Raw genomic sequence first — 27,122 nt, forward strand, 5'->3', positions numbered from 1 at the left:
TCATTTCAAGCAACAAAAATAGACTTTATTGATTAGTTCCATTGTTGTCTTAAGACCAGAGCTCAGTCGTGCACAGTTTCAGATTCATTTACATTCTCACATAAGTTTAACACAATCATGCAGTTTCAGGCTTGCCATCTCATTATCACAATCATGATCCAACAGTAGTGTGAAAAAAAGCAATAAACACATGACCATGCCTGCTTTTTCAGCCAGTCTTTAAATCTATCATGACTATTAGATGACTATTGTGCTTATCATTTAATTTTTTAGCCGTTAATACTGATTTGGGTTTTGCTTTTTTTTCCAGCCTGTAATATTATAAAAATTGTTATAACAGCAGATTGGCTGTTTAGAAAAAACTCTGAGTTTAAAATTATCTCGCCAATAGCAGATGTAGATTTTTACTAAGGAAAAGGCAATTTACGAAATCGCAATTATTATGAAGAATAACTGTTGACATTGTGAAATCTTTTTTTTTAAACAGATAATCATCAAGGCCAACTCTGCATGATAACAAACATAAAGATGTCAGGCAACACTTACATCAAACATGTAGCAACTTCACATGAAAATGCTCATATTACATACAAATCCAGTGTCGACATTTGTCACATGTGCTACGGATACAGTCCTCAAAACACAAATTTTTTGTGGACGCTTAAAAGGTTTTGTTAAATCAGATTCATTCCACATCTAATGTTTTATTTTTGCCATCCTTTGAAATGTGCACTTTTATTTTTCCTTCCAGTGCAAACAGCGAAAGAACGAGAAAGCAATCTGTAGCACCATCGCTTGTTTTATTGTGTGTGTGTGTGTGTGTGTGTGTGTGTGCGCGTATGTGGATATAGATGAAATGTGGTGCGTAGAAAAACATGAAATCTGAGAGGATGGGCTGGACAGAAAATAAGATTTTTCATAATCATGGTAAGATGTGCAAACACGTCCTGTAAACCATAAAAGATTTATGAGAGAACCTAACAGTGAATCACAACACAAATAAGTTAGAAAGTCATAAAGAAAACATTGTACATGTGCATATTATACAGTGATTAAAAACACATGGTTTAGTCCTGCAGAGCATCTTTAACAATAATGCAAACAAACACATGGACTCGAGCTGGAGCTGATAATTCAAGAAAAGTAACATCCCTGTCCGTTGAGTCAAAAATGCACTTTGCTTCCATCGTCAGACAACCACCACTTGTGTCTTGGCTTAAACATTTGTGTTTAATAGAGAAACCGATGCGCGCCCCTGTGACAGAACGGGAAGGTGACTCCGATCAGACTTCAGACTCAGTCATGTCGAAGCCAGAGGCCGCAGGAGCTCCAGCTGGGACTCCAAGGTGACCCTCTCCTTATGAACCACCTGCAGCCAAGCAAAAGAAAACATGACCTCTGATCGCTGCAGTCAGAAAAAGAGATGCACCTCAGGCGGTAATGACATTATTTGCTTTGTTTTCTGTGGTGACGACGGCCAAGAACAAGGTTGAAATCTGGCCAACGGCCCCAAAAAGCTCACAATGTTAATTACTACAAAATATGAAAGTGCTGGAAAAAAATGAACAGCTTGCAAAGATTTGAGATACAAGATGACTTTTACAAATTGTAGAACGAAGCAGGAAACCTTAACTAAAATCAGGATTATTAATGTGCTCCCTGCGGGCAAACGGTAGAATGGTAGCTTCTGGCTTTCGATGCAGTTGATTGCAGTTTTAAACTGTGAAAAATGTGTTTTTCCACCCTGAAAGCTAAATGTGGATATGAAGAAAAATATAATGGTGCAAAATTCCAGTGCACATCATATTTTGAGGGCCTGTGAATTAGAAATTATTCATGGTATGAGGTAAAATTTTGCAAGCCTTTATTAAATAGAAGAGAAAAAAACTGAGGGCATGACTGGGAAATACAGGATCTTTGACTGAACCCCAGTTCACATTAAGAAACATCAGAGCAGTATTAAAGCAAACATTTTGTGTTAATATCCCAAAAACAGAAACATACAATAACAACCATTCTTTGAACCCAAAGATTTCAAAGAATAATTAAAAGTTACACTTTGAAACACAAAACACTGCAGACAGACCGATTACTAACTTTTCCGTCCATCACGGGCACGGTGGAAAATAAAGGCTGTCGCGGCAGCCTGCTTTTATTACTGGATTATTGTGTCAAACTGCGCCCGCTAACAGCTTGTGTCAGACCTCTGTGCAGATTCTCCGGTGTGTTACTCCTGTGAAAACTTTGGGCAGCTTAGTGTTTAAAATAAATCACTGATTATGGAATTATTTTCTTTGATGTATGCGTTTTTCCTGCGTGGCGCCCAATCACATGCCTTCTCCCAGACCTTGTGAACCCCTGCACAAAATATGGAACTGATTATGTGAGTGGAGAGTATGTACAGCATTAATATTTGGAATCTGACCTTGTCACTCCCAACATTAAAGCACAAAGCTCTACACAGTATGGAGGGGGAGAGACGATAATAACTTGCCCCCAGGGAGAGGGTATACTGCAATAAGAGTATAGCAGGAGAGTTAAGTTAACTGCCTGTTTGCTATGGTGTGTGTGTAACACGATTAATCCCCTCAAGTGGCCTCTAATATTCATTACACCCCCAATATGAAGGTGTTGGACAGAACGATGGAAACTCCCTGACTAATCTTAAGACTAAGGGTGTAGCTAAGGAAATATTACAGTTTGCCACCTCAAGTGGAAGAGACTGAGTGAATGTGGAATATTTACAGCATTAATATCTGGAATTTAGGCCCTGACCTTGTCGCTCCCTAAAAGAGAGCACAAAGCTCTGCACAGCAGGAGAAAGGGGAGTGAACACAATAAGTGCCCCCCAGGGAGAGCGTACACTGCCATGTGATTATAGCAGTAGACTCAAGACTCAACAATGTAAAAAGATTAATCCCCCGAAGTGGCCCCTAATGTTCATTACACCCCCAAAAATGTGAACTGAGCATAATAGGATTCTCCCACTCTCAGTGCTGTACTAGCTGTAGGCCCGAAAGCTTAAGATTTACCCTGAAGGTGGCAACAGAGGAAAGGTCACGAGGTCAATTCTGATGTGAACGTGGAAAATAAACAGAGTTAATATTAGACACTTGTTTTTTGGTGTCTCTCCCCACTCTGCACTAGAATAAAGGTCATAAGGTCACTGATATATCGAGTTGAATGCATTGCACTTATGAGACTGCGGTGGTAATGGATAGTGCATGAAAAGCTAACATTTTGGCTTGAGGTTGGTGCTCGAATGGAAAAGATTTCCGCATATTCAGAGCATGAGACCTACAGTTAAACTGGAAATTAGACTAATAGCATTGCTGGTGGATCATGTCTATCCAGGCTAAACTTGAATAGGCCTGCACCTGCCAACGTATCTTCACTGAACATCAACATTCTTAACCGTATCAGATGAAAACTTCATCGGAATTAACAGATTTGTTGGAATATTTATGCACTTCCTTCTCTGGGATAAATCAAAACCCCGGTTGGATTTTGTGTTGAATGCAAGTGCTGCTCAGTTGGACAAATTTCCAGAGTTAAGAAGTTGTTCCTCTAACTTTATTATGCTCACGTGCCTATTATCGTTTTGTTTTATGTCATTTAAAAACGAAAATGACTCATGTTTTTTATGTATATGTCCCACTATAGTATAAATTACAGTCTTGAAAAAGAACGTTTTCACATGACTCTCTGCATTTCTGTGAAAAACTAAATACATACCATGATTCAGCAGCTTGTAAAAACACCTTTATCAGCAATAACTTGACGTAATCTCTGTATGACTTTATCAGTGTCTTACATCACTGTGGAAGAATTTTGGCAAACTCTTCATTTCATTCAGGTTTGCAGGCACTTGTTTATGCATGCCGTTTCAGGCAGGTTGAGGTCTGGGCCATTGCAACCGCACGATTCTTCTCTTTTTCAGCCATTCTGTTGCAGTTTTGCTGCAGTGCATGTGCTCAACGTTCTTTTACATGATCCAGTTTTAGCCAAACTTTAGCTGTGGGGGACACAGCCATTTATCTCTAGAATATTTTGGTATACAGAGGAATTCATGGTTGTCTCAACAACTGCAAAGTGCTCAGGTCCTGCAGCTGCAAAACAAACCCAAATCAGCACGCATCCCCCACCATGCTCGACAGGTGGTATGAGGTGTTTATGCTGATGTGCTGTCTTTGCTTTTCTCTAAACGTAGTGCTGTGTGTTATGGTCTGACATGTCCATTCTGTCAGTCTAAAGGACGTTGTTCATGAAGTTTTGTGGTTTGTTCAGATGCACCTTTGCAAACCTAAGCTGTGCTGCCATGTTTTGCAGTTTCTCTGAGAATTACTTAGTCTGAGCTTGTGGTGAATTTACTCGGATGTCGACTGCGGCATTGTGGTAAAACACCCAAATTCTCCAGACCATCAAATTATTAAAATGTCTTCGTTTACAGAGCTGTTCACACTTGATTAGTGATGATTATTTAATCAAGAGTATTTGATTAGCAGCACCTGGCTACTACTTACCCTCATGGAAAGATGTACTCAGTATTTCACAGGACTGCACAGAGTCCTGTAAAAATATATTTTATATCCATATATATGCCTGGTGGTCATGGTTTTCAGTCATTTTTATACATAAAGGACTTCAGTCATCTCTATCAACTGATAATGGTCTATCTAATGGTTATCACCTAATATTACAAAGTAAATGTAGGAAGATTTTTAATTAAAAATTTCCTATGATCAGCCAAATATTTATTTTCATTAGCCATGTTTCTCAGCAAGACTCCTAACCAAATTTTCTGACTTTTCAAGCAGGCGTTCATGTGACTTTTCCCTGTCAGAAAAGTGTTTATCCAGTGATTCTGACAACATATTAGTCCACCCTTCATTTATGGATATTTTTCTTTAAACTTTCTTGAACTGTCTTTGTAAAAAGTCAAGTCTTCCTTTCCATCCAGCCTTCCTTCTGTCCCCACACACACACACCCTGTTGTAGTTGGATGCCTGACCGGCCCAGGCTATATTTTAAAGAAGACAGTTGTGAATGCCAGTGGCTGTTTGGTATTTCAATAAGGCTCAAGTCTATATAAAGACACATATGCCTTTCTCTGCAGAATTCCACAGATACTTTGAGGACGTGGGAGAATTAGAACGAATAAATATCATTCCAGATGACCTTTCACAAAGGGAAAGGAAACATAAATCCTTGAAATCTGAGAACAAAATAGCCTCTTTGCATGATATTTTAAGATGTTACAAAGTAGGTCCTTTGTTGGTAGCATTCTTCTCCTTTTTATTCCTTTTCCTCTGTTGTATTAAAGCTATAAAAGCCCTGCATGGTAGCGTGAAGGTTCCGCTCCTGGATCATTTATGAGGAGAATGACAGGCATGCAGCATGTGCTCCAAATGTGAGTGAGTGTGTGTTCCATGGGCAGATCACCAATGCAAACAGCCAAGTCTTTGCCATTAGTTCAGCTATGACTGATGGGCAAAGGAGGGCAGACAGTTGAGCTTGAGGCTTTTCACAGAGTTGGATCGGTGGGAGCGTTTTGCTGTCAGCAGCAAAAGAGCAGAACTCAACTTCTGACACACGTTTGAGGGGATTTTGAAACCGAGTTAACTTGAACACTACCACGCTCTTGTGGCTGCAGCTGAAATGCAATGTTTAGTACTTCTGTTGTTTAATTGAACTGTCAGAGTTAAAAGTACTCTGTAGTTTTGTGTGTCAAGCGGGCACCCTTTATATGTGTTTTCTAAGCACTGCGGGGCTGGTTTTCCCATTTCCCAGAGTCTTGAAGGAGGTGGAGGGCAGGGAATGTGAGAAAGTTGCAAATGGGCACACACCGCTACAGCAAAACCCAAGTGGTATATACAAAGTGTCATGAGCTCAAAAAATACCACATGGACTAACCTTAAGTTGCTGCTGGAGTTCGCTATTAAGGCGTGTCAGCACAGCATTGGTTTCCCTGTTTTTACGGATAGCCTGCTGGATCTCCCTCTTCTGTCTGGGCAGCAGTCTGAAAGAATTTCATACAGTTTTTATTTGCTATTAAATAGAATTTTAAGGTGAATAAAACAGCATGGCATGGCTATAACAATCTCAAGTTCTTCCGGCTTATCAGAGGTTTGAACTTTGCACGTAAGAAGAATAAGACCAGTTGCAGGGGTCGCTGCAACTAGGAGGCCTCCGCTGTTATTGATGATCACCGTGTATCGCACTGACAGTTTCAATGAGCAGTCTGGTCAATAAGGAGACAGAAGCACACATGGTAGAGTCATTATAGTGAGTTAGGGTGTGCCTTAATGTCTGGTGAATTCCCCTCTTTGGGTGGGTTTCGTGGGTTTTACGATCACTTAAGAGCATGTAGGTACTTTTAAGAAGCTCTTTGACCTGCATTAACTCATTTTCCTGGCCACTTGAGGTAGCGCAACAAGCTGTAAACATTGGTATATTTTACTCATAAAGTTTACAAGAACTTTGCATGCAGTGACCTTTAAAGCTTGAAACAAAAACTGCATTTTCTCCAATTTGAGGCTCCAAAAGTCAGTCACCTGACAGTCAAGTTGTGTGTTACAATGCTCAGAAATGAACATGTTTAGAGTCTGACAGAAAAAGGGTTTTTTGTTTCGATTGTTTTTATAATTTACCTGTTTTGCTTCTGGTAGGACTTAAAGTTATTAGCTGCTGCTTTGACACCTTTCAGTCCTTTGCTAGGCCTCACTTGATCTAATTTGAGCCACTGAGCTGGATCTCTCCACTATGTGTTTGTTGTGCGAGTGTCCTCTGAAGGTTTTTTTTAATGGTTTAACGAATAAAGGTTAAAACCTGTTGGTCATTAAACACAATGCTGGTTTTCATTTCCACGTTGGCTTCACATTTTAAGACCTAGAAGCATCAACGGTCACTGCTGGCTTAAAAAAAATGATTAAGTTGAGGCTTCAAAATACAGAATCCAAAATTAATGAGTGACAGTGGCTAAGTCCATCTTTGACATGCAGTCTGTAGGCTAACACATTTAAAAAACTTCACAGTATTCTGTCAGTTTATCACTGCAACCAGCGATTTATGTAGTTATTCTCTTATATAAAGCAATGACTACACCAAATTTAACACAGGTTAGTGTTCCTGGCTACATTTTAACCACTGCTAAAAGTGGTGGCTATTTTTAGCCAAAGTGATCAGTGTCACAAGTTAAATGTTTGACTAACTTTTGAGGAGTTTTAGCAGGAGGAGGAAATGGCACCGCTGGCGGAGGTACAGTCTCCAGGTTTTGGCTCTCTGGGAGATATTTCCTGCGAACTGGCTTCTGTGGAGGTTGATTGTGAGAGGCGGCAGTCATGTCCTGAAACCATAACAGATGAAAAGATAGAATTATTGTAAGAAAGACACTGACTGTTACACAAGAGGAGTGGCTCAGTGAGCAGTCCTGACCTGTTGTGAAGGATTCGTCATGTCCTCAGTGCTGAGCCCAAATCTGGAGTGTGGCCCCTGATCTTCAGGTTTCACACTGCTCTCCTCCTAAAGGCAATAAACCGAAACACTTGGCTTGGACGTTTGTCATGTAAGATAGATGATAAAAGATCTATTCCTCCACGGAGAAAAGAGTGTTGATGCCATGATGAGGTGAATTAAATTGAGAGAGGAGCTATAAAGAGGCAGAAAGAAATGTGTTGGCCCTGACCATGTATAAATCAGCACCTTCCCTGCAGGGACTGCGATGTAGGGCTCTCCAGACACGGCCTGCTCAGGGGCAGCCATGATGGATTACTTTGCTTTTATTGCATCGCCTTGCTGCCTTATTCCTTTGTTTTAAGATGTTTAATGTGTCACCACATGCTTTTTAGGGCGAAAGTGTGAGGACAGGCCCTAGTTTTGTGAAAGTTGAAGGCATTTCTTACAGCCTTTCCCATCTGTTAATGTTGGATTTAGTGAATTTGATCCGCTAATTTATCCGGGCTGCAGTCTTCACTGTGGCGGCAGTGGGCTTTCGTGATGCTTTAAGCAGGCTCCTGTTGTAAATTGTACCCAAGAAACCTAAAAATGCATTTTGCTCAGAAACACCAACTGACTTTCAAATAAATGGCCCTGAGATTCACTGCTCCATTGGACGCGAAACACAGCCACAGCATGGAAACATACAGACGCTGTAGTAGTTGCTACAGCGGCAAAAAACCCACAGCAGAACCATAAGCAGAGTGTGTGGTCAAATCAGCTGCAAAGGCTGGTATTAAAGAAGTGCCATCACTGTCAGTTTCTAGAGTGTGCATTTTTAAAACTTTCCTCATTCAACTGGAATATTTAAGAGCAATGAGACAAAGGAAGCTTATTCAAACGAGAGGAAACAAAACACAAACTGGACACAACAAATGAATCAAAAACAGACAACTTTAACCTTGTCCAACTTTCTGTCTGAATGTATCAATGCATGCAATGGATCAGCTGGACTCTCTCCACTCCTGGAAGAGACCAGTGGACCTTGGTAAGCACCAGGGGCGTAATTTCCAGGGGGTTAGGGGGGTTATGACCCCCCTAATAATCAGACCCAACCAATATAACCCCCCCCCCCAATGTTCAGCACAAAGTTGCACTGATGGTAAGCATGGATAATAACTGAGCTAACAGATACGTTAATATGTTCTACTGTGGCAATAACATAGACTGTACCTAAAAGATGGACATGGTTACAGTGATGCCACCCACTGGTTTGTTAACTACAAATCTCTCACTCGCAAACTTTGTGGCTCAGTCACAAAGCAGGCCCACCCTAAAAATAAACCCCGATTTGGTCTCCTCGTTTGCTCTGACCACAAATTTGATGTTGCGTTAAATACAACCTAAATCTAACAATTGAGACGTAAAACGTGACATCAAAGCTTTTACTGACCTCACAGATCAAGTTTACCATTAGGGTCATTTCTCCCAGGCTTTCAGAAAATAACTAAATAACAATATCAGTACTTCAACAAGCTTCATTCCTCCCTCTAGTTTTCTCTTAAATGCAGTGCATGATGCTTCAATAGTGACCACCTGTTTTTCACCACATGTAGGGCTACTTTGATTTCAGCGCATCAGGTATAGTAATACTCACTACAGAATATAGCCTGTAATACAGTAAGTAATGAGTGATTTCAGACATAGCCATGTACTTAAACTGCTCCCATGAGTTCCCCACAAAAGCAGGTGTCAAAATATTCACACTTAACTCAAGATTGACATGTTTTATGTAAAAGGAAGTTATTTTTAAGGACGCTTATACTTCACTGATTTACAATGCCTCTCTGAGGAGCTTGGGCTGGTGTGGATTTCTATTTGCCTTAGTGAGAAATGTACATCTTATAGCTACCTTTGGGATGATCTAGTGCAGCTGGTTTTAATTAAGTAAAACACCATGTGGGGAGACAGAGAGATGGCCGTGCTCTAACGTGATGGGGAGGAGAAGAAAGAGTAATGGATCCAAGGTCAGAGTGAGAGTAATGAAAGGGCACCTTAAAGATAAGTGATGACAAAGACAGAAGTTAGAACTGAGTGATTTACAGCAGTGGTCTCCAACTGTTTTTGCGCCACGGACTAGTCTATGTCTGACAATATTCACCGACCGGCCTTTGATGTATTTATCCGCAACACCTTGAAGTAAAACCAGTACCGGTACAAAAAAAAGAAGATTTATTCATAAGACCCAGGAAAACCGAGTTAACAATAAAAACAATTTAAAAAATAACGATAAAAACCAATAAAAACCAATAAAAACCCTGAAAACCATAAATTTTACATTCGAGCCTCAACTCTCACGGCCTTGTACCAAACAACTCACGGACCAGTACCGGTCCGTGGCCCGGGGGTTGGGGACCGCTGATTTACAGCATTCAAAAACTAGAAAAAAAACCCACATCCACACCAAAACGTGGGCAGATGCTGGGCCAATAACAAATCTAATCTATGCACATTTTTAGCACGCCACAAAAACTGACACTTCAAGCACATCTTGTCTAACGAAGAGTATGATTTAGAACACACAACACCTGATGCGAGGGGCAGTACTGAAGCAGGAGCTGCTTTGTCTTTTGACCTTAAAACTACATATGATTTTTGTAATGAAAGCCAGAAGTTTGGACGCCATAAAGACAGAAAAAGCTGAAAAAGAGAAAATCGCTTCACTCCCACAAGAAAAACAAATACTGAACATAGCTGCGCAAATACAATAACCTTTGAGAAAGGAATGGGGATTTTTTTTCCACCTGCAGTTCCAGGAAATGTAGTGCAGTAAAATACAGTACTTTTCCATGTGCACACAGCGTTGATTATGGCTGTGGGGTGTGCGGCTCATTTAAACAAACACACACATTGATAAAAGTACCAAATGCACCACAGTAATTAGCGTTTCTGTTACTTATCATACGGCAGTAGTGAAGTTTATAAAGCGATTCATTAGAAAGCAACCACAAAATCAGCTCAGTTTTACAAGCAGCATATGTGCTGAAGGACACGGAGGATTCTGAAGTGAGGATACTTCCTAATATGGTGCTTACCCATGATTTTTAGATTAGGCTTCCTACTGAAGGAAGAGGAAATGTCTAAGTTGTCAGAATATGGAGAAGTACAAAAATGACACAAAGAGAAAAAGGAAGTGCTCTTCCTGAGGGGATGCAGGAGTATTTCAAAATAAAGTAAATGATGAGCAGAACCATCAGTTTAATTTATTACAAACCTTTCAGCATTTTCACAGGTCCTTAAAGCCAACTATCATTAAAAACATACTGAAAGGAACGACTCGTGTATTGCGTTCAATTCAGTCTGAATGTAACTCGCTTTAAAAAACTGAGTAGCACCACTGGAAACTCTTTGAGTAGTACCGCCTTCTCAGGAAGGATTTTTAACAAATACACAATTTAGGCCTTAAAAAGCCATCTAATTTGCATAGACTTTCATGTACACTTCTGTCAACCTTTTCATTTATTTGTGTCTCGTAATAGAAACTCATACTTTTCCCAAGCACGTCTTTGATGACACTTTTATATATCTGCGATGGAAAGTTGTGAAGTGGAAAATGCTGACATTTCTTTTTGTAACTGCAATTTGTGTTGCTGTTTGCTACATTTGCAAATTCCCACTGAAACAAAGGCAGAGGTTCAGGTTTAATGCTCACCTCTTCTCTGAAGTGACTGAAGTCAGCAAAGTTTGGCTGCTGCACTTTGCTCTGGACAGTTTTCTCCGAAGTGCCGATAAAATGAGAAACCTGACAGGAAAGAAGATTTCCGTCACTTTTAATCTGAGAAAAAATTATGTTGTTGTATTGCTTTGCTCACTAGCATGCAGTACTACCGTCAAAATCTTAATCAAACAGGAATTACCTGCGAAGCTGTCGGTCTAGGAGGGAGGGCTGGAGGAGGCAGCAACCATCCACTTTTTACTCCTGGAATCCCAAGTGAAAAGCTTACATTGCAATGATGTCATACCCCTGCTTTGCTCTCGGGATACAGATTTCCCTCCTTAAACTCAAATATACCATGCACATTTATAACCACAAACTGAATGGCTCTCTTGTGAGTCTCTCACCTTTCAGACTGAATACTGAAAACCACGCATCTCCATTTCTGCTTTTGTTCCCCGTAAAAGGAGAACTGCCATAAACGACGCATAATAACTCAGTTGCAAAACGCACTGCTGCTCCCAGCTGTTTGTGCTTCTCACCTTCCATATTGCAGAGATAATATGATGGGAGGAGCAGGTCATACCTGGAGCGCCCTGCTGGAAGAGCTTATTGAGGTCCAGCGATGAGGCCCTGGAGTGGGTCTTCTGGGGTCGAGGGGGAGGGGTGGGTGGCTCCTCGGCCTTCTTCATAGCGTCTTCGATTGAAGTGCTGGAGTAGGACCTGGAGGTCACACGGATGAGAAAATGTAATAATGGTTAATGAGCAGCTCAAGTTTAATCATTTTAGTTGGAGTGGGTTCATTGTCACCTTGGTCTAGTTTTTGTCTTCATCTGTGGATCCAGATCTTGAGGCGGTTCTGTAAGAAAGATGAATACTAATAAGTGTGCTCATTTTCAATCAATCATCTGTAGGCAGATAATAACCACCAGGGTTACTTTTTATTTTTATCTTTCACCAAGAATATATCTTACATCTAGCCAGGAGAGAGTCATGCGCTTAGAAAACGCAACCAAATCACAACAAACAAGCATTTTCACCGAAGCAGACAAAAGAGGAAAGATCCCCAACTCAGAGAAAGTACTGAGGTATTTGTGGCACCCCACCAACTCGAGCTCATCTGAAACTTGCAGCACATGATGTACTTTTACACAGGAAGAGAGAAATCTCCCCCATGCTAAGGGAAGGGTTAGTTTCACCTGGCCGCTCAGGAAAAGCACCGAGCTGAAGAGTTACTTTGTCTTGAGATGTCGCAAGCATCTTCACATCTGTAGACACAGTAAAAAAGAAGGATCAGAAATGACGATGCAACAAAAAAAGTGTTTTTTTAAAAAATTCTGATAAGCAATAAAGACATTTTGCCTTAACTCTGCTTAGACTAATAATGTCTTCATACACACTTGGCCCCCAAGGGCCCACTCTGAAACATCCGTCCATCGAGAGCATATCAGAGCAGCATTTACTCACTACTTAAGAAATTATGGTTCACTGAATAGATTCGCTTTATTTCAGTATCGCATAAACTGAGATCTTTTTTTGGACTAAGAAATAACATATGTTAGCATTCTCTCTCTGCTTTGTTTACTCTTAGAGGATGAGTGGGATAACAGACATGTATTGTCCTTTTGTTTGTTAGTGTAAGGAAATTACCATACTTACTGTATGGTGGATTTATTTCTGTGCACATGGCTTGGAGAGAAGAAGTACTGAAAGAGCACCATGGGACTTTTTGAGAACCATTATCCCAGTTACTATAGTGTTATACCTTTGGGAGAGTACCCAGTTCAAAGTGAATCTGTTTTACATGTGATTTTAATAAGCATAACTTTTTTACATTTGTTACTCAAAAAAAACCCAAACTAATTGCTTTATAATTACCTTGCTTACTGGATTCTTCTTTCAAGTCTTGTTTCGTTGAGGTTAAGTTTGGCTGGAGTCTCTGCATAATGCTCGAATCCTAAAAAAACATGGCGCGAAGAAAATCAGGACGTGCACAGACTGAAATAGTTTAAAGTGTGCATTTCAGGAAGTAAAAGATGCTCTAAGCTCAACCTGTTGCCTGGTATGCAATGTACTTGAACCTAGTTGTTCTGTCTCATGTTCAGCTTGCTAGTGCCCCCTACAGGCAACAGGATGAAACTACAAATAAACATTTTAAACAAACCACTGACGATTTGTTTTACCATCTGATTCGGCCTCCGTCCAGGATCCTCAAAGACAATTAAAGGCCCTGCACTCTGTTGAGAAAGCATGGTATAAAGAGCCTAAGTCTGAATAAATTCATAACCCAAATAATTAATTTTTGCTACTTGTGTATGTCGTACTTCATGAGTGTCCGGTATGTCCTCTTCGTGCTGCATGAACCCCGGCCGCAGGCTGGAAGGCAGCGTCTCTGGGAGAGGGTAACCATTCTTTCGGGCCACAATCAAGTGGAACGCTGTGCAAAACTCAGAAAACGTGAGAGCCCCATCTCTATCCACATCACTCAGCTCCCTTTAAAAGAGATGACACACAAAGAATATATGCAAAACCTGAGAATGGAGCTGTGAAACAATAATAACACATAAAGCTGCATGAAACTATTCTGTTAACACTTTGCATTTAAGTTTCGTGGAAAGCACTTGGTAATCTGTTCAAAATTCTTGGAAAATATAGCTTTCTTTGAAACTGAATCTTTATTTAAAAACAGATAAAGATTAATTTAGTAGCAGGCATGCAGCGCACGGACCACAAAGACTACTTAAACCAGTAATATGTTAGAATCAGTTGAGCAGAAGTATATAAATTACAGTCTCCAGTTTCATAAATTTGTGACATATTACCAAGTTCTTTCCAGGAAACTATTATAATTACAGGGACATTAATCTGAAATTATACACCAGTAAAATGAAGTGTTGCCACAATGTTTACTTGGCCTTTTAAACATGATACTGCATTAGCGGTTAGCAGGCATTCTGTATAGATTTTGTCTTATTCAAAATTTATTACAAGTGAAAGCTAAGCCATGACATACTGTATAATAACATAAACTGTGAAGATATAAGCAAATACTCTTCTGTCAACATTACAGAAAGAGTTTGACGCTGATGCCAACCTCTGCTGGCAGGCAGTTAGCAAAGCTTGAGAGTTATTCTGATAGCCTGCTTCTAGCATTAGAAGCTAAAGCTAAGCTAACTTGCTGCTACCTATATCGTCATATTTTTCTTTCTTAATGTTACTGAGTTAACTAACGAAAGCATAACAGTAACACAGCAAAAAAAGGAAAAAAAAATCCCCAAATGTCCAACTCTTAAAAACAGGGAGTAATAGCCTCATGTCTTTATGTTCAAGGTTTTCTTACTCAGTCACAGACTAGTTACGTAAATAAGCTAATTTGACATTTATGTTTGCTGATCTCTGTTTCATCCCAGCAGCCAAGATAAGGTAACCTAGCGTGTTGACTAGAAATACTGTAGATTGTATATACTTGTATTCATTTATTATTATTAAATTGACATAAACTACGATACCATGAGTAAATATTTTAGTGCCAATAATATAATTTGAGCACCAGCTGCTGTTATATGGCATTTTATGTTAATATTTATCTGCTTACAGCTTCATTCTTCCCATCTAGCAGTGTGTAGAATTACATGAAGGTAAATAATCATAGTTCCAAGGATATAAGACTAATTTTGAGACTGCCTAAACTGAGCATTACTCAATTTACCGAGCCATTAAGAAGACTACTGTCTTCACCAGTGGGTTATAGTTTGATGTCCATAAGCTGGAGCTTCATTTTTTTAATCTAACTGTGCCAAAAAAAAGAAAAACAATAATTTTTTTTAAAAAGTTGTAATTTCAAATAAGAGGAAATTAAACCAGTTTTCCAATTCAAACTAATGTAATCTCATCTTCCCCCTTTATTTCATTAAATAAAGAGTTAAAGAATGTTCCTGAGGCGAAACCTTTTCCCTTTGAGGAGGAGAAGTGTAGCACTGGTCTGCACTTTAAAAACAAAGGCCTCTGTCTGCCTCAGAGGGCATGCTGAGGCTCTTGGCTGAAAAACACCAAACTGACCCCAGAGCAGAACAAGGACACAGACAACACCATCATGAGTCAGCAGCACTTACCAAATGTGGGACAGCTCTGGAATTGGGAGCTTGGATTTTGTGAAGAAATTTTTTGCTACAGCTCCTTGAAATAACAAAGTGCAAAAAACAGTGAAATACTTTTATAGCAAGATGTTGTTGTTGTTTTTTGTTTTTCTTTAGATGAATGCATTTGAGGTGCAGGTGGGGTGTCCATACCCAGGATGAGAGCCCCCAGGTCAGGCTGCAGGCTCTTGAATTGATTAGTGTAATACTCCAGCTGTTCCTCTGTGATCCTCCAGGGGTCATCCTCAGTATAATCTGAAACAGCCTGCTGCTCGAGCCTTTCTACTGAGGAAGCCTGAGCACATACAGAAAATCAAAGTGGCATAATACACACTTAATAAAACATATTTGTAAATCTTTAAAGAGAAAAACATCAGTACCTGAGCCATAGCTGGATGCTCCACAGTGGGTTTGGTCCCGTATTTGCTTGGTGAGGAGTGCTGCTCCAGCTGAACGATCGGCCGCGAGGAATGTTTGCTTTCGTAGGCTGAAGGATAGAAGAGAAAAACACAGCTTTGACGGAGGAGAAACTTGAGACTGACATGCAATGATTTCCTGCTGATTACACTCCTGGAAAATGTGATCTGAGAGAATGAAAGATTTACAGATCAAAAGGAACCGTGAGAAGAAAGAAACCGAAAGTTTCGAGGAATGAACAGGTGTCAGAAACTCAGGAAAACCTCATCGTTTTCATTTCTCAGTCCAACTTATTTGTTAATTACAAATGTACAAGCAAGCTCCAAACATGCTAAATCAGACAGTTTATGGCACGTGAAGAATCTGGAGAACTCTACAACTGCACAGATGGTGGCAGAACTTAACTTAAAAGGGAAAAAAGGGGTTTTAAAATTCTGATTTCCAGCTTTAATAGGAGTGAAAAGGATCTCACCGATTTGCGGGTCAACTCCATTTCTCTGCTTGGCGTATGGGTAACTGCGATATGTCAATGGCGAGCGAGGTGGTGAGCTACACGGGGATCGTGGTGGCGACCAAGGTTCCTTTAAATACAGGGACAGTATAAATGAAGGGTGGGTAATTAATTTTCCAAAGAGCCCACATGAGAAACAGATACTGTTGCAGACAGGACAAACAAGTAACCTGAACTTAGTTGTGATCAATATTAATGTTATCTCTCTCAAACCGTGGAGGAAGTATTTGTTATTTCACACAAACAAACCAGCATGTAGCACGTGAACATTTCTCTAGGTGACTCAACTGTGCTATATACAGCCTAAGATTCTGCCTACCTAAGTGGCCGATGCTGTTGCTAGTATTTATATTTGTCCACAGTGTGCTCTGCAGTTTTGGCGCCCCAAAAAATTGGTTGATGGTGGCGTTTCTCCTGGGTAGGAGGGAAGAACGGTACCATTACAGCCATTTTGGGCTGCGTCAACACGTTGTCAACGATAAGTTATAGCAGATTTGCAGTTATGACGTACCTACAGCATAGATTTAATGCAGAAGTCTAAATCAAAAACACCTTACACAGACCATAAGATGTGTGGCATCAGTAAGAAGAACAGGGACACCATGAATCACTGATAAGTCTTAATCCAGATGTCAGTTTTAGGCTGTTATATTTCTTCAAACCATTTTTTAAAATATGCAACTTGTGCTGTAGCAGAATGAAAAGATATAAGTAAAAATATTATGTTCGCAAATCCCTTGGCTAACTAAAGGAGCTTTCTTACACATAACGACATAAGCTAGCAGCTAAGTTGTTATTGCCTACCGTCACAACACTTAGTTCACCCTCCAGTGGGCTAGTTTTTCAGAGTATGACATGTTTGCATTCCATCTTTGTAGTCCACCAGAGCACCAATGATAATAAAGTTCTTTATAGAATTTCCACCTTCTACACTGCTGGGTTCATAGGGGGCCCTTGCAAGGTCGTCTAGAACAGCGGTCCCCAACCTTTTTTGCGCCACGGACCGGTTTAACGTCAGACAATATTTTCACGGACCGGCCTTTAAGGTGTTGCGGATAAATACAACAAAATAAAATGATACAACCAAGACAAAAACTTTGGTATTATAAATATAATAATAAATGCAAATTCACTGTGTAATTGAGTAACTTTATTAGCAGCGTCCTCCTGAAATGTGCCAACAACATTGAGAGTAACATCCTCCTTTCTGCTCCTTAAAGCAGCGGTCCCCAACCCCCGGGCCTCGGACCGGTACCGGTCCGTGAGTCGTTTGGTACCGGGCCGCGAGAGTTGAGGCTCAGGTGTGAAATGTATGGTTTTCAAGGTTTTTATCGGTTTTCAGCGTTATTTTGTTATTGTTTTTATCGTTAACTCGGTTTTCCTGGGTCTTTTCACGTGTGTTATGAATAAATCTTCTTTTTTTTTTCGGTACTGGTACTAGTTTTATTTTGTTGTATTTATCCGCGACACCTTAAAGGCCGGTCCGTGAAAATATTGTCGGGCATAAACCGGTCCGTGGCGCAAAAAAGGTTGGGGACCGCTGCCTTAAAGCTCTCTGGTCGCTATGGTAACACGTACATATTTCTTTCAAAATAAGACACACAACTACAACATGGGAAAAGACCCAGGGAAACTGAGGTAACGACAAAAACCCTGAAAACCATAAATTTCACACCCGAGCCTCATCTCTCGCGGCCCGGTACCAAACGACTCACGGACCGGTGCACCGGGGTTTGGGAACCGCAGGTCTAGAATAAATGGGGCTATATGCACATTTTGTGGGCTAAACATTTTCATCACCTGTAAATTATGATCAAGACAATAGTTGAAGTTGAAATTGAAGTTTTTTTTGTATTTTTATTAGTGCTGTCAGCGTTAATCTCTTTAAAATGACGTTAAAGCCATAACCGCATTAACGCCGCAAATCTCCGTTAGCAAGTTAGCGCAGATCGCCCCATGCATGGGGCTGCACGGCGTCAACGCGTTAGCGCGGTTAGCTCATTAACGCATTAGCATCGTCCAGCCCCGTGCACAGGGCGATCCACGCTAACTTGCTAACGGAGATTTGCGGCATTAATGCGGTTATGGCTTTAATGTTTAACGTTTTATTATTTAATAGGCCTGATTTTATTAGGCCTATTAGGCTTTAACGAGATTAATGCTGACAGCACTAATTTTTATAGGTTGTGATTGTAATAAAACACCTTTCTGGGAGTATTGGGGACATGACAGTATCACAAGGTATTTTATGGAACCCCATATTTTTATTTTACTCATGAAATGAATAGTTAAACTAACACCAACCATATGCACCTAAAGTTTAGCTATCATCTGCCATTAAGCAGGAACATTATATTATGAAGCCTTAACCAACCAAATAACATGCGCTAGTAATTTTATTTCAATTTGTTCATGTTATCCATCCTATATTTGAAAAATATAAATACAATGTTGGCTTTTGTCTTTAAAAACTAGGTTAATACATAGTTTTGCAATTTAGCTCCATTCACTTCTTCTCAGTTACGACTGTTCTGCAAACACCCGTTGCTGAAATGCAAAAAACACAACAAATCCATGACACTGATGCAAAAGTTTGACCCTGCTGGCATAACTAAGTTATTGCAATTTGTGGTCAGGGAGGTCTCCGGTCATCCAGTTCTAGTAATTCTGATTAAGGACAAACTGGAATGACTGAAAGAGGCTTGTCATTCTTCTCTAATCTCTCATCAACTGCTCCGATGATTAGAGCTGACTGGAATGTATTTGCATACTTCTTGGTCATACTGCATAGCTGCACTAAGCTATAATAACTTTGATGCATGCATACAGGCCAAAAGTAGCAGATGGCAGCGCACACAGGCTTACCTTCTTGTCTGTGCCGGCCTCCAGATGTCTGAAGGTGTTCCTGTCTATTGGAGTCCAGATAAGAGAACCAGGTGCAGAGCCACACTGTGCGCCCTGAGCGTCTATGCAGGAAGGGACAGTCGAGTATCGCATCTCTGGTTCATTCTTCAGACCAACAAATCTAGGTAGAGGTAGATCTGGAGCGACAGCACAAAAATCATTGATAGAAATTATTATTTCTATCAATTATTATTATTTATTTTGACACCAACTCAAATGCTTAAGTGGATATACAGTATAAGTGTTTTTTAAATTTGTCTCATGATTTAGGCCTAGCACAATGACCTTTGATACAACTAGAATTAGTACGAGGGAATTAATCAGGATGAACTTCTTTACAGGCTTTATTCTGCTGAGGAGAGCTACTACTACATACAAAAATGAATATGAACCAATAAACATATTCCTTCTAATAATCCATGAAGCTATGTGATTTTATGAAGAAAAAACCCACACACATTAGGGTTTCCTATTTGGGCAGGGTGTAAATGATTGTGTGCTCCTTGTAATAAGGGCAAACCCACTTAGCCCTTTCCATGCGACTCCCCTTTCATCCAGATTAGGCCAAATCCTGCCATGTTAAGATAATCTCCTGATCCCCTTTTCCTCTCATAAGACGCCTCCGCTCTGAGCAGCAGACTTACTGGCGGTTATGCTCTCCAGGCGAATGGGTAGACCAGACTGGGCAGCTGCGAGCAGCTTCAGAGCCACGTAGAACTGAGATGTACCAAAGTAACCCAGACGCTTTGCTCCACACACCTCGGTCACCTGAAAAAGATGGCAAGTTTAAAAAAGACTTTTGCATTGTGAACAACTGAAACCAGCTGAAACATGCTACGACCAATGCCCTGAATTTGTGACACAGTTATCTATCTCCAACAATGTCATACATCTCAGCTTTCATGCTGCCTGCAGTGACAGAAATGTAATCTAGCCAGGGCTAGCTTAAGCATGTGGTTATTTTACACCCTGATCAAGATCATGTATAGTAGAAAATTATGGGTAAATAGAATAAAACTAGAAGAAAAGTATGCAAAAGATCAGCATGGTGTAATCTGTTTGTCTTTTTCTCTTTTGTGTCAAGGTACAATGCTTCCTGGGAAGCACAGCGGATTAGGATTATCTGGAATAATAAAGAAAAAAAAGATAACATATAATTGAAAGAAAATGTCTGTCTGTTTTTGTAAACACTCGCTTGAGCTACAGTTGAATCAAGGATGTAATACTGAATCAAGTAATAACACCTTCTACGCTCTGGTTTTAAGATATTATGTCTAGACTTAAGGAAACCAAACAGTACCCTATCTATCTACCTAGCTAAAATACGAACCAAACCTCATTTTAGCTTAATTTAGCAAAAAGGCTAGCCAAAATTTGACAAATGCTAGCCTGGCTTTGTTTCCTTAAAAAACAAACAAACAAAAAAAAAAAAACATCTTTTGTAGTCCTTTAGTTTTTCACCACACATTTATTAATAAAGGGACAGCTCTATAGCTATGCTAAGCATATTAGCACAGGGTTTAGCTTCTCTTAGCACTAGACTAGAAGTAGCAGACTCTGACTTTTAGCTTTTTTAAAAAAAAAAAAAAAAAAAAAGAAGCTAAAAGTCCTTGTTGCTTTTATACCTTTTAACCAATTATTGATTAATTAAGCGATAATTGTGGTATTATAGTCAATTTTTTTTTTAGCTAAGCAAATAATTAGCTCACAGGTGTCAAACTCCAGGCCTCGAGGGCCAGTGTCCTGCAGGTTTTAGATGTGTCCTTGATCCAACACAGCTGACTTAAATGGCTAAATGACCTCCTCAACACGTCTTGAAGTTCTCCAGAAGCCCGGTAATGAACAAATCATTTGATTCAGGTGTGTTGAAACAGGGTGATATCTAAAACCTGAAGGACACCGGCTCTTGAGGCCTGGAGTTCGAGACCCCCCCCATTAGCTTAACTTAAATCTGTGGCAGTGAAGAAAACAATTAGTATGGTAACACCATTTATCACTATCATTTTAAATAGCTTAAAAATGAACACAATAAACATGACATGTCCATTTAATTCAGAAAAAATCTCTTAAAGCAGTTTTAAAGCAACCTGTTTTGTTATTACTGGGTAAGCTAACTGTTTTGTTTATGCTACTTTTTGGCCATACATCCCTTTATTGTTTGGCTTATTTGTGGGTGAGACATTTCTTCTAAATTGAAAAGTAAACTTTAAATTGTGTTGGTGTTCTTTCCCTGTCAAACTGTCCCAGCAACTCAATAAGGCACCCTTGGTTTTATCGCTAGAGCACATTTTCCGCCAAGGCCAATGCCATCTTGCAAATTTTACAGTAGCCTAAGTGCTCTGGATCCTCACCAAAATTTAATGCCCTCTTATTCTGGCCATTCTCCACATCTCCACTAAGGCTGGATTCATGAAATCCAGATAGATATTTTATTGTGGCAACAATGGAATTAAAACCAGTAACACAAACATGTTTTCATAAACTGACAAAATTCTAAGCAAGGTCTACTTTTTTATACGTCACCAAAAAAAGCCTACATGAGCCCATTTTAGTAAACATTTAGTGGTATGCACTTCTGAAATACGAAGAACATAGGGCCCTGTTGCCTTATGAGACATTATTTCTGCTTGACCTGCAGTGTATTCATTAAACAGCTTTCACAGGGGCAGGACATCCAAAACAGCTACAGTCTTGTGAGAAGAGGCTGAGCATACAGCCGGAGGTCAGGTCTGCAGCACTGATGTGTGCTCCTGATTTCAGCGGAAAAATGATAGCTGGTGAGGTTATTGCAGGAAGAACAGCGAAGGCCTTCAGGAACCAGACTGACAGGTCAGATCTACGGCCTTAGGGGAAAGTTATTTAAGGAAGGTGGAATGATGCCAGAAGCATTTCAGCGCTCGCTACGTCAACACTGGTGCAACTTTGTGGATACTACTGAATCTTATGGCTAGCTGAGGATGTAATTTTAGAGAAGAGCCACGTTATTCAACATATTACCCTGTAGTACTAGGGAGAATAATCTGACCAGATCCACTGTCATTGCTGATAAAAACCACGATCAGCGTTTGTTAGCAGTCAGGAACTTCTTTTTTTCTCTTTACTTTTACATTTTAATGTAAAAGTATTTGACTGATGTGCAAAATGCAAGATTAATCCATGGGTTCACATCTATTGTGGATACAAAAAGCAGTCTGGGTGGCATTGATGTTTCAACTGTCAGCAGTTACGCCAGATTTAGCTTATTGTTTGTTGTGGTGTTAAGCATCTGCTGTTTCACAGACACAAAGCACAGAAATCAGCATTTGACTCTTAGGAGTAACTTGAGTTCTGGGTTGGAAACAAACAGCAGCCCCCAAAGCTGAAAAATACAATGCCAAAAAGTGAGAATGGTTCTACAATTTCCTACCCACTGCATAGGGATTATTTATAGCTCGCCCGAGTTAGGACATTATTAGGGAAATAGACACTTTAACTGACAGGTGGATGTCTACATGTACAGCTGTAGCTGGCAGCTCCTGTTCAACTAAGTCACAAACTGGACCTCTCGACTGTGGTCGGTTTGCCCCAGTTTTGGTGTGTGAAAGTATTCTAATAATTAGTATATATATGTATATGTTGTCTTTGCAGTGCATGTGTACTGTTTAACTGTATAAAAATCTTTATTTAAGTGTCTAAAGTAATAAAAGCAAGACTGCGTTTTGATATTTTTAAATATATTGCCAGTATAGGATTAGGCCCCATTTGAAATTCAAAATTGTCTTAATTTTTCATGGTATAGATTCATAAAGGGCTGGGCATGATCAGCAACAACATTATGGTATTATAAACAAAACTCAATTGGTACTAAGGGGTCTAAAGTATGCCAACAAAGTATACCCCATACTGTTATGCCACCAGAAGCGTTAACCGTTGATACAGAGCAGGATGGAGCCATGCTTTCATGTTGTTTACAGAAAATTATGACCCTACAATCCAAGTTTCACAGCAGAAATCAAACCCGCCAGTGATTTTCCAATCTTTTGTTGTCCAATTTCGGTGAGCCTTTTGAATTGTAGCCTCAATTTACCATTCCCTTTTCCACAGCATTCTCTGTAAACTCTAGAGATGGCTTTGTGGGAAAGTCCCAGCAGATCAGCAGTTTTGGGCAAATTTCAGACCAGCCTGGCGGGCATCAACAGCTATGCCACGTTCAAAGTCACGTAAATCACCTTTCTTCCCCATTCTGAGAGATTCAGCAGGTCATGTCTAGATGCCTGAATCCATTGAATTTCTAGCATGTGATTGGTTGATTAGATATGGCCACAGACAAATAACTCTCTATTTATATTCTTATAGTCCAACCATCATATGGCAGGACCAAGAGGACAGGTCATCAGTCCATTGAAGGGGAAAAACCCTGACAACCAATTAACCACACGCTCTTAATTTAGAATCAGCCATTAATCTTGCAGGAAGTAAGCGCACTTAAACCTACTTACACTTACTTTAGGTTTGATTAAACAGTACGTTATAGTGGAAAGAAAAGGTGGTCAGTGTTTGCACTGTTTAACGAATTAGTCAGCAAATTACGGTGATAACACTGAACGTTTGCACATCAACTACTTCTTTGCTGTGATACATTATCTACTATATGCACTGCAGATTGTTGGAGGAACCCCCGGACAAACAATGTGATGATGCCATTTGTAAAGTACCACAAACAGTTTTTTCATACTAGACAACTTACGTACTGATATATCAGTCATATGCCTTTTTCCATTAATATTTTCTGTAAACAATCAGCTAGCGGCACCAGCACCATCAAACCAGGATGCGAGCACAGGAACTCTGACCAAACCTTCATTAATCTGGACAGGTTTGACAGCACATCTGTCAACACATCGTTTCTGTGCAGGAACCTGAACGTGGCATTTATGCACAAACACATGGCAGGAAAATGAACTACAAATGTACTGCGAATTGTATAGGTTGGGATTTACAGTGGCTGCAGTGGCTGTTACTTTCCCATGATAAAATGTTATAAGGGACATCCGCTTAGATGGCGGTAAAGTTAATCTCAGGCAATAGCAGTGTGACCCCAAGTCTTTATACGTCCATTTAATGAGCACAACAGCTGACCTCACTGCAGCAGGCGGAAGCCTCGTGCTTTTTTATTTATCTGCTGTAAACAGATCAATTAGGAAAAAAAAAAAAAGAAACTTCCTGTCTAAATTTACTAAATCATAAATCAGCAGAACATACCTCTACATACAGCACATGGTGGAAAATGTCCTTTGTTTTAGCAAATATTATAGCATGATTGTAGCACAACCTCAAGAGCTACAACATGACATTTAACTCACGGAGGCAAGAGAGGACATAAGCCAGTCTCTGATACTGTGTGACATGATGACCCAGAAGTCAGCAGTGACTTCAGGAGTGATCGTGCAGGCATCCTGCCGCAGGGCCAAAACACAGCTCAGAAGGCTGCGTGTCAATCACCCCCAAGCGGTGGCGGCGATCCAGGCCGGACAGGAAGGAAGTGCGGCTCAGTGCCAAACTTCCTGACACCCACGCAGAGACACAATAGCCTCCCATCGAAGGGAGCAGACCCCTTGGGACAGAGGGTGGCGTGAACGGAGACAGCGACCCGCTGTGCTCATCTGAGCTGGAAAAATGTGTTTTTATTCCTGTGATGGGTCGGCAAAATGACTCTCACTGGGTTCTTTCATGCTGCAGCCAGCGAGACACAGTTAACACCACCACTGCTATTAAGTTGTCTGTCAAGCTTGTCGGGTATCAGCCCATAAAGCTTAATTAATAACACGCAAAGAAAAACAAGGAGCTCAGTAAAAGTTTTAATTAAATTTGTTTACGTGTTAGTTTTGTCTGCTTTTAATTAGACCCTCATTCTTTCAGAAAGGATTTTGAAAGCATCGGTTAATAAAGTGGTGGGTTTTACAAGTTTTAAGATCCATAACCACAAATGATATGGTATATGCTTTAAATGTTTGACTTTTTAAGTATTGTAAGTTTCAGATATATTGCTGTCTTTGTAAAACTGCTTTAACAGCCATTTATGTGCCATATTAAACCTCAGCAAGTCTGAAGAATCTATATGTTTTATAATCCATCACAGAAACATCAAGTTTATAGGTTATGATTTCTATATCAGATGAACTGCTGAGCTGAAATAACCAAACTGACAATTTATTTATTATTGATTGAGTTAAATTATTTCTCATTTTAAGATGTTTCAACCATTTGTCTGACAAAAGGTTGCTCCAGTTTTACAAAAGTCCCTGTATCCAAATTACTTTGTGATATTTGCTGTATTAAATCATAGTGATAAGAAACTCACTATGACTTCATTATTTCAGTCTGATGATGAACGGATGATGGATGAAAAAGTGGTTTTCCTTCTACATTCAGAGTGCATCACTTCTGAGCAGACAGAATACTTGAATATGAATATTATGCATTTATCTATAAAAATCTTATTTTCTGATGGATCAATATTGAGTTTTTCTCCACAAATACTTGGTGCCGGCCGGCCACTCAAAATTTACTATTGGTCAACCTCTGGAAGTGAATGGTTTAAAATTTCAGAACCACAGTTGTTATTCTTAAAGGGGACAGCACAACAATGTGTAAACATAACTACTGACAAAGGCTGTTGTTAGTGCTGATCACATAAAAAAAATATATCATTGGTTACAGTAAACAAGCTTATTAGAAATGAGTGCAAAAGGCCTAACCTTAACCTAAACTACAACATCTCCGAGGTGACATCTGAGGACCGACACAGCTACTAATGTAGTGATGAGACCTACAGACACATGCTCAGCTATACCCTCATATATGTAAATAGACTGGCTTCCTGTGTAGAAGAGGAGGGGGAGAAAGAGGGTTTGTGAAACCTCTCTCTCTCTCTCTCTCACACACACACACACACACACACACACACACACACACACACACACACACACACACACACAAAGAGATCAGAAAGGCATCACAATGAAAATGTGGCTCATTATTATACACAGTAGACCGCAGGCTCTGTGTCTCCTGCATCTGGGGTTTAGGGAGCAGCAGCCGCAGCCCTCAGCCCCTCACACTTGATAACATGAGCTGACCAAGCAGCCGCAGACACAAGCGCCACACTCACTTTATGCAGAGATTCGGGAGGTAGCTGAGACGCCTTGAACAGCTCTGCCACTTTACTGGACGACAGTTTTCCTGAAGTGTCAGCCTGGCACAGACCGTGGAGACCTGAGTAATACCTCTGCTCATGCTCATTCAGGGAGATGAAACTCCCCGCAGACGCCGCACCGGATTCCTGATCCATTCCCGGGGCTGACGCATGGAGGATCTGCCGGAGACGCACTACAAACAAACAGATCAATACATCCTGCTCCGGACTCCGGCTCCTGTTTCAGGTCGGAAAAGAAGGAGGGTTTAGTATCACCTCCTACAGGAGAGTTCCCTGTGAAGACAGCCCGCCTGCTCACCCCCAGGCTCGTCCACTCCTACTGCCTATTGTGAGTGATCGTAGCACTACCGCCGTGCGCCTGCTGGGGGCGACAGAGCCCAGGACAAGCTGAAAGAAGACCCTACATTCCAATCCATAATTGAATAAAGCTTATTTTATTACAGGACCTTGTACAAATTCTTATCCTGTATCACAATACAGATGCGGTGTAATATGATACAGCATAATGAAAGTAATGAAGCCAACAATTAATCTGTTGTGCTCTGAGGGAACATAGGGAAGCACTTTGAATATCACTCATATTTCCTGCTAAATTAGAATAGCCTTCTATAAATAGTCTGAATTTGGTTTCATCATGAGATAAACAGTTCAGACACTTTAGGCCAACATCCAAAACTAAAATTTTATACAATAAAGGAACTAGAAAAAGCAAAACAAACAGCAAATTTAGCAAACAAACAATGCAACTTACTTTTATGTTACTTTTACGTATGGAGGCTAATATTAGCACCTTAAAAATACTGCTAACCT

The 27,122-nt window shown here is 40.2% G+C and overlaps 1 protein-coding gene across 1 annotated transcript; it reads right to left on the reverse strand.

Moving 5' to 3' along the window:
* reps2 (RALBP1 associated Eps domain containing 2) lies at window positions 1-26,669 on the reverse strand. Its single transcript, XM_084921858.1, has 19 exons — window positions 26,268-26,669; window positions 19,762-19,885; window positions 19,079-19,254; window positions 16,175-16,283; window positions 15,666-15,772; window positions 15,439-15,580; window positions 15,262-15,325; window positions 13,474-13,642; window positions 13,333-13,386; window positions 13,028-13,106; window positions 12,349-12,417; window positions 11,960-12,008; window positions 11,736-11,872; window positions 11,352-11,413; window positions 11,147-11,236; window positions 7,435-7,521; window positions 7,212-7,345; window positions 5,914-6,019; window positions 1-1,369 (listed from the first exon to the last, which is right to left on the reverse strand). Exons 1-19 carry the CDS (start codon window positions 26,445-26,447, stop codon window positions 1,301-1,303), a joined length of 2,007 nt encoding a protein of 668 aa, XP_084777984.1. The 5' UTR covers window positions 26,448-26,669; the 3' UTR covers window positions 1-1,300.
* Window positions 26,670-27,122: the final 453 nt, after the last annotated feature.

The sequence above is a fragment of the Perissodus microlepis genome, chromosome 23 (assembly GCF_051167445.1).
Source record: "Perissodus microlepis isolate ML-2025 ecotype Zambia chromosome 23, ASM5116744v1, whole genome shotgun sequence".
NCBI lineage: Eukaryota > Metazoa > Chordata > Actinopteri > Cichliformes > Cichlidae > Perissodus > Perissodus microlepis.

Coding starts and splice junctions, on each gene's coding strand:
- reps2 (XM_084921858.1), bottom strand. CDS start 26,447: ATGGATCAGGAATCCGGTGCGGCGTCTGCGGGGAGTTTCATCTCCCTG. Junction 15,326..15,438: donor CCTGGGGGCTCTCATCCTGG/GTATGGACACCC, acceptor TGTTATTTCAAG/GAGCTGTAGCAAAAAATTTC. Junction 12,418..13,027: donor AGAAGAATCCAGTAAGCAAG/GTAATTATAAAG, acceptor CTGTGTCTACAG/ATGTGAAGATGCTTGCGACA.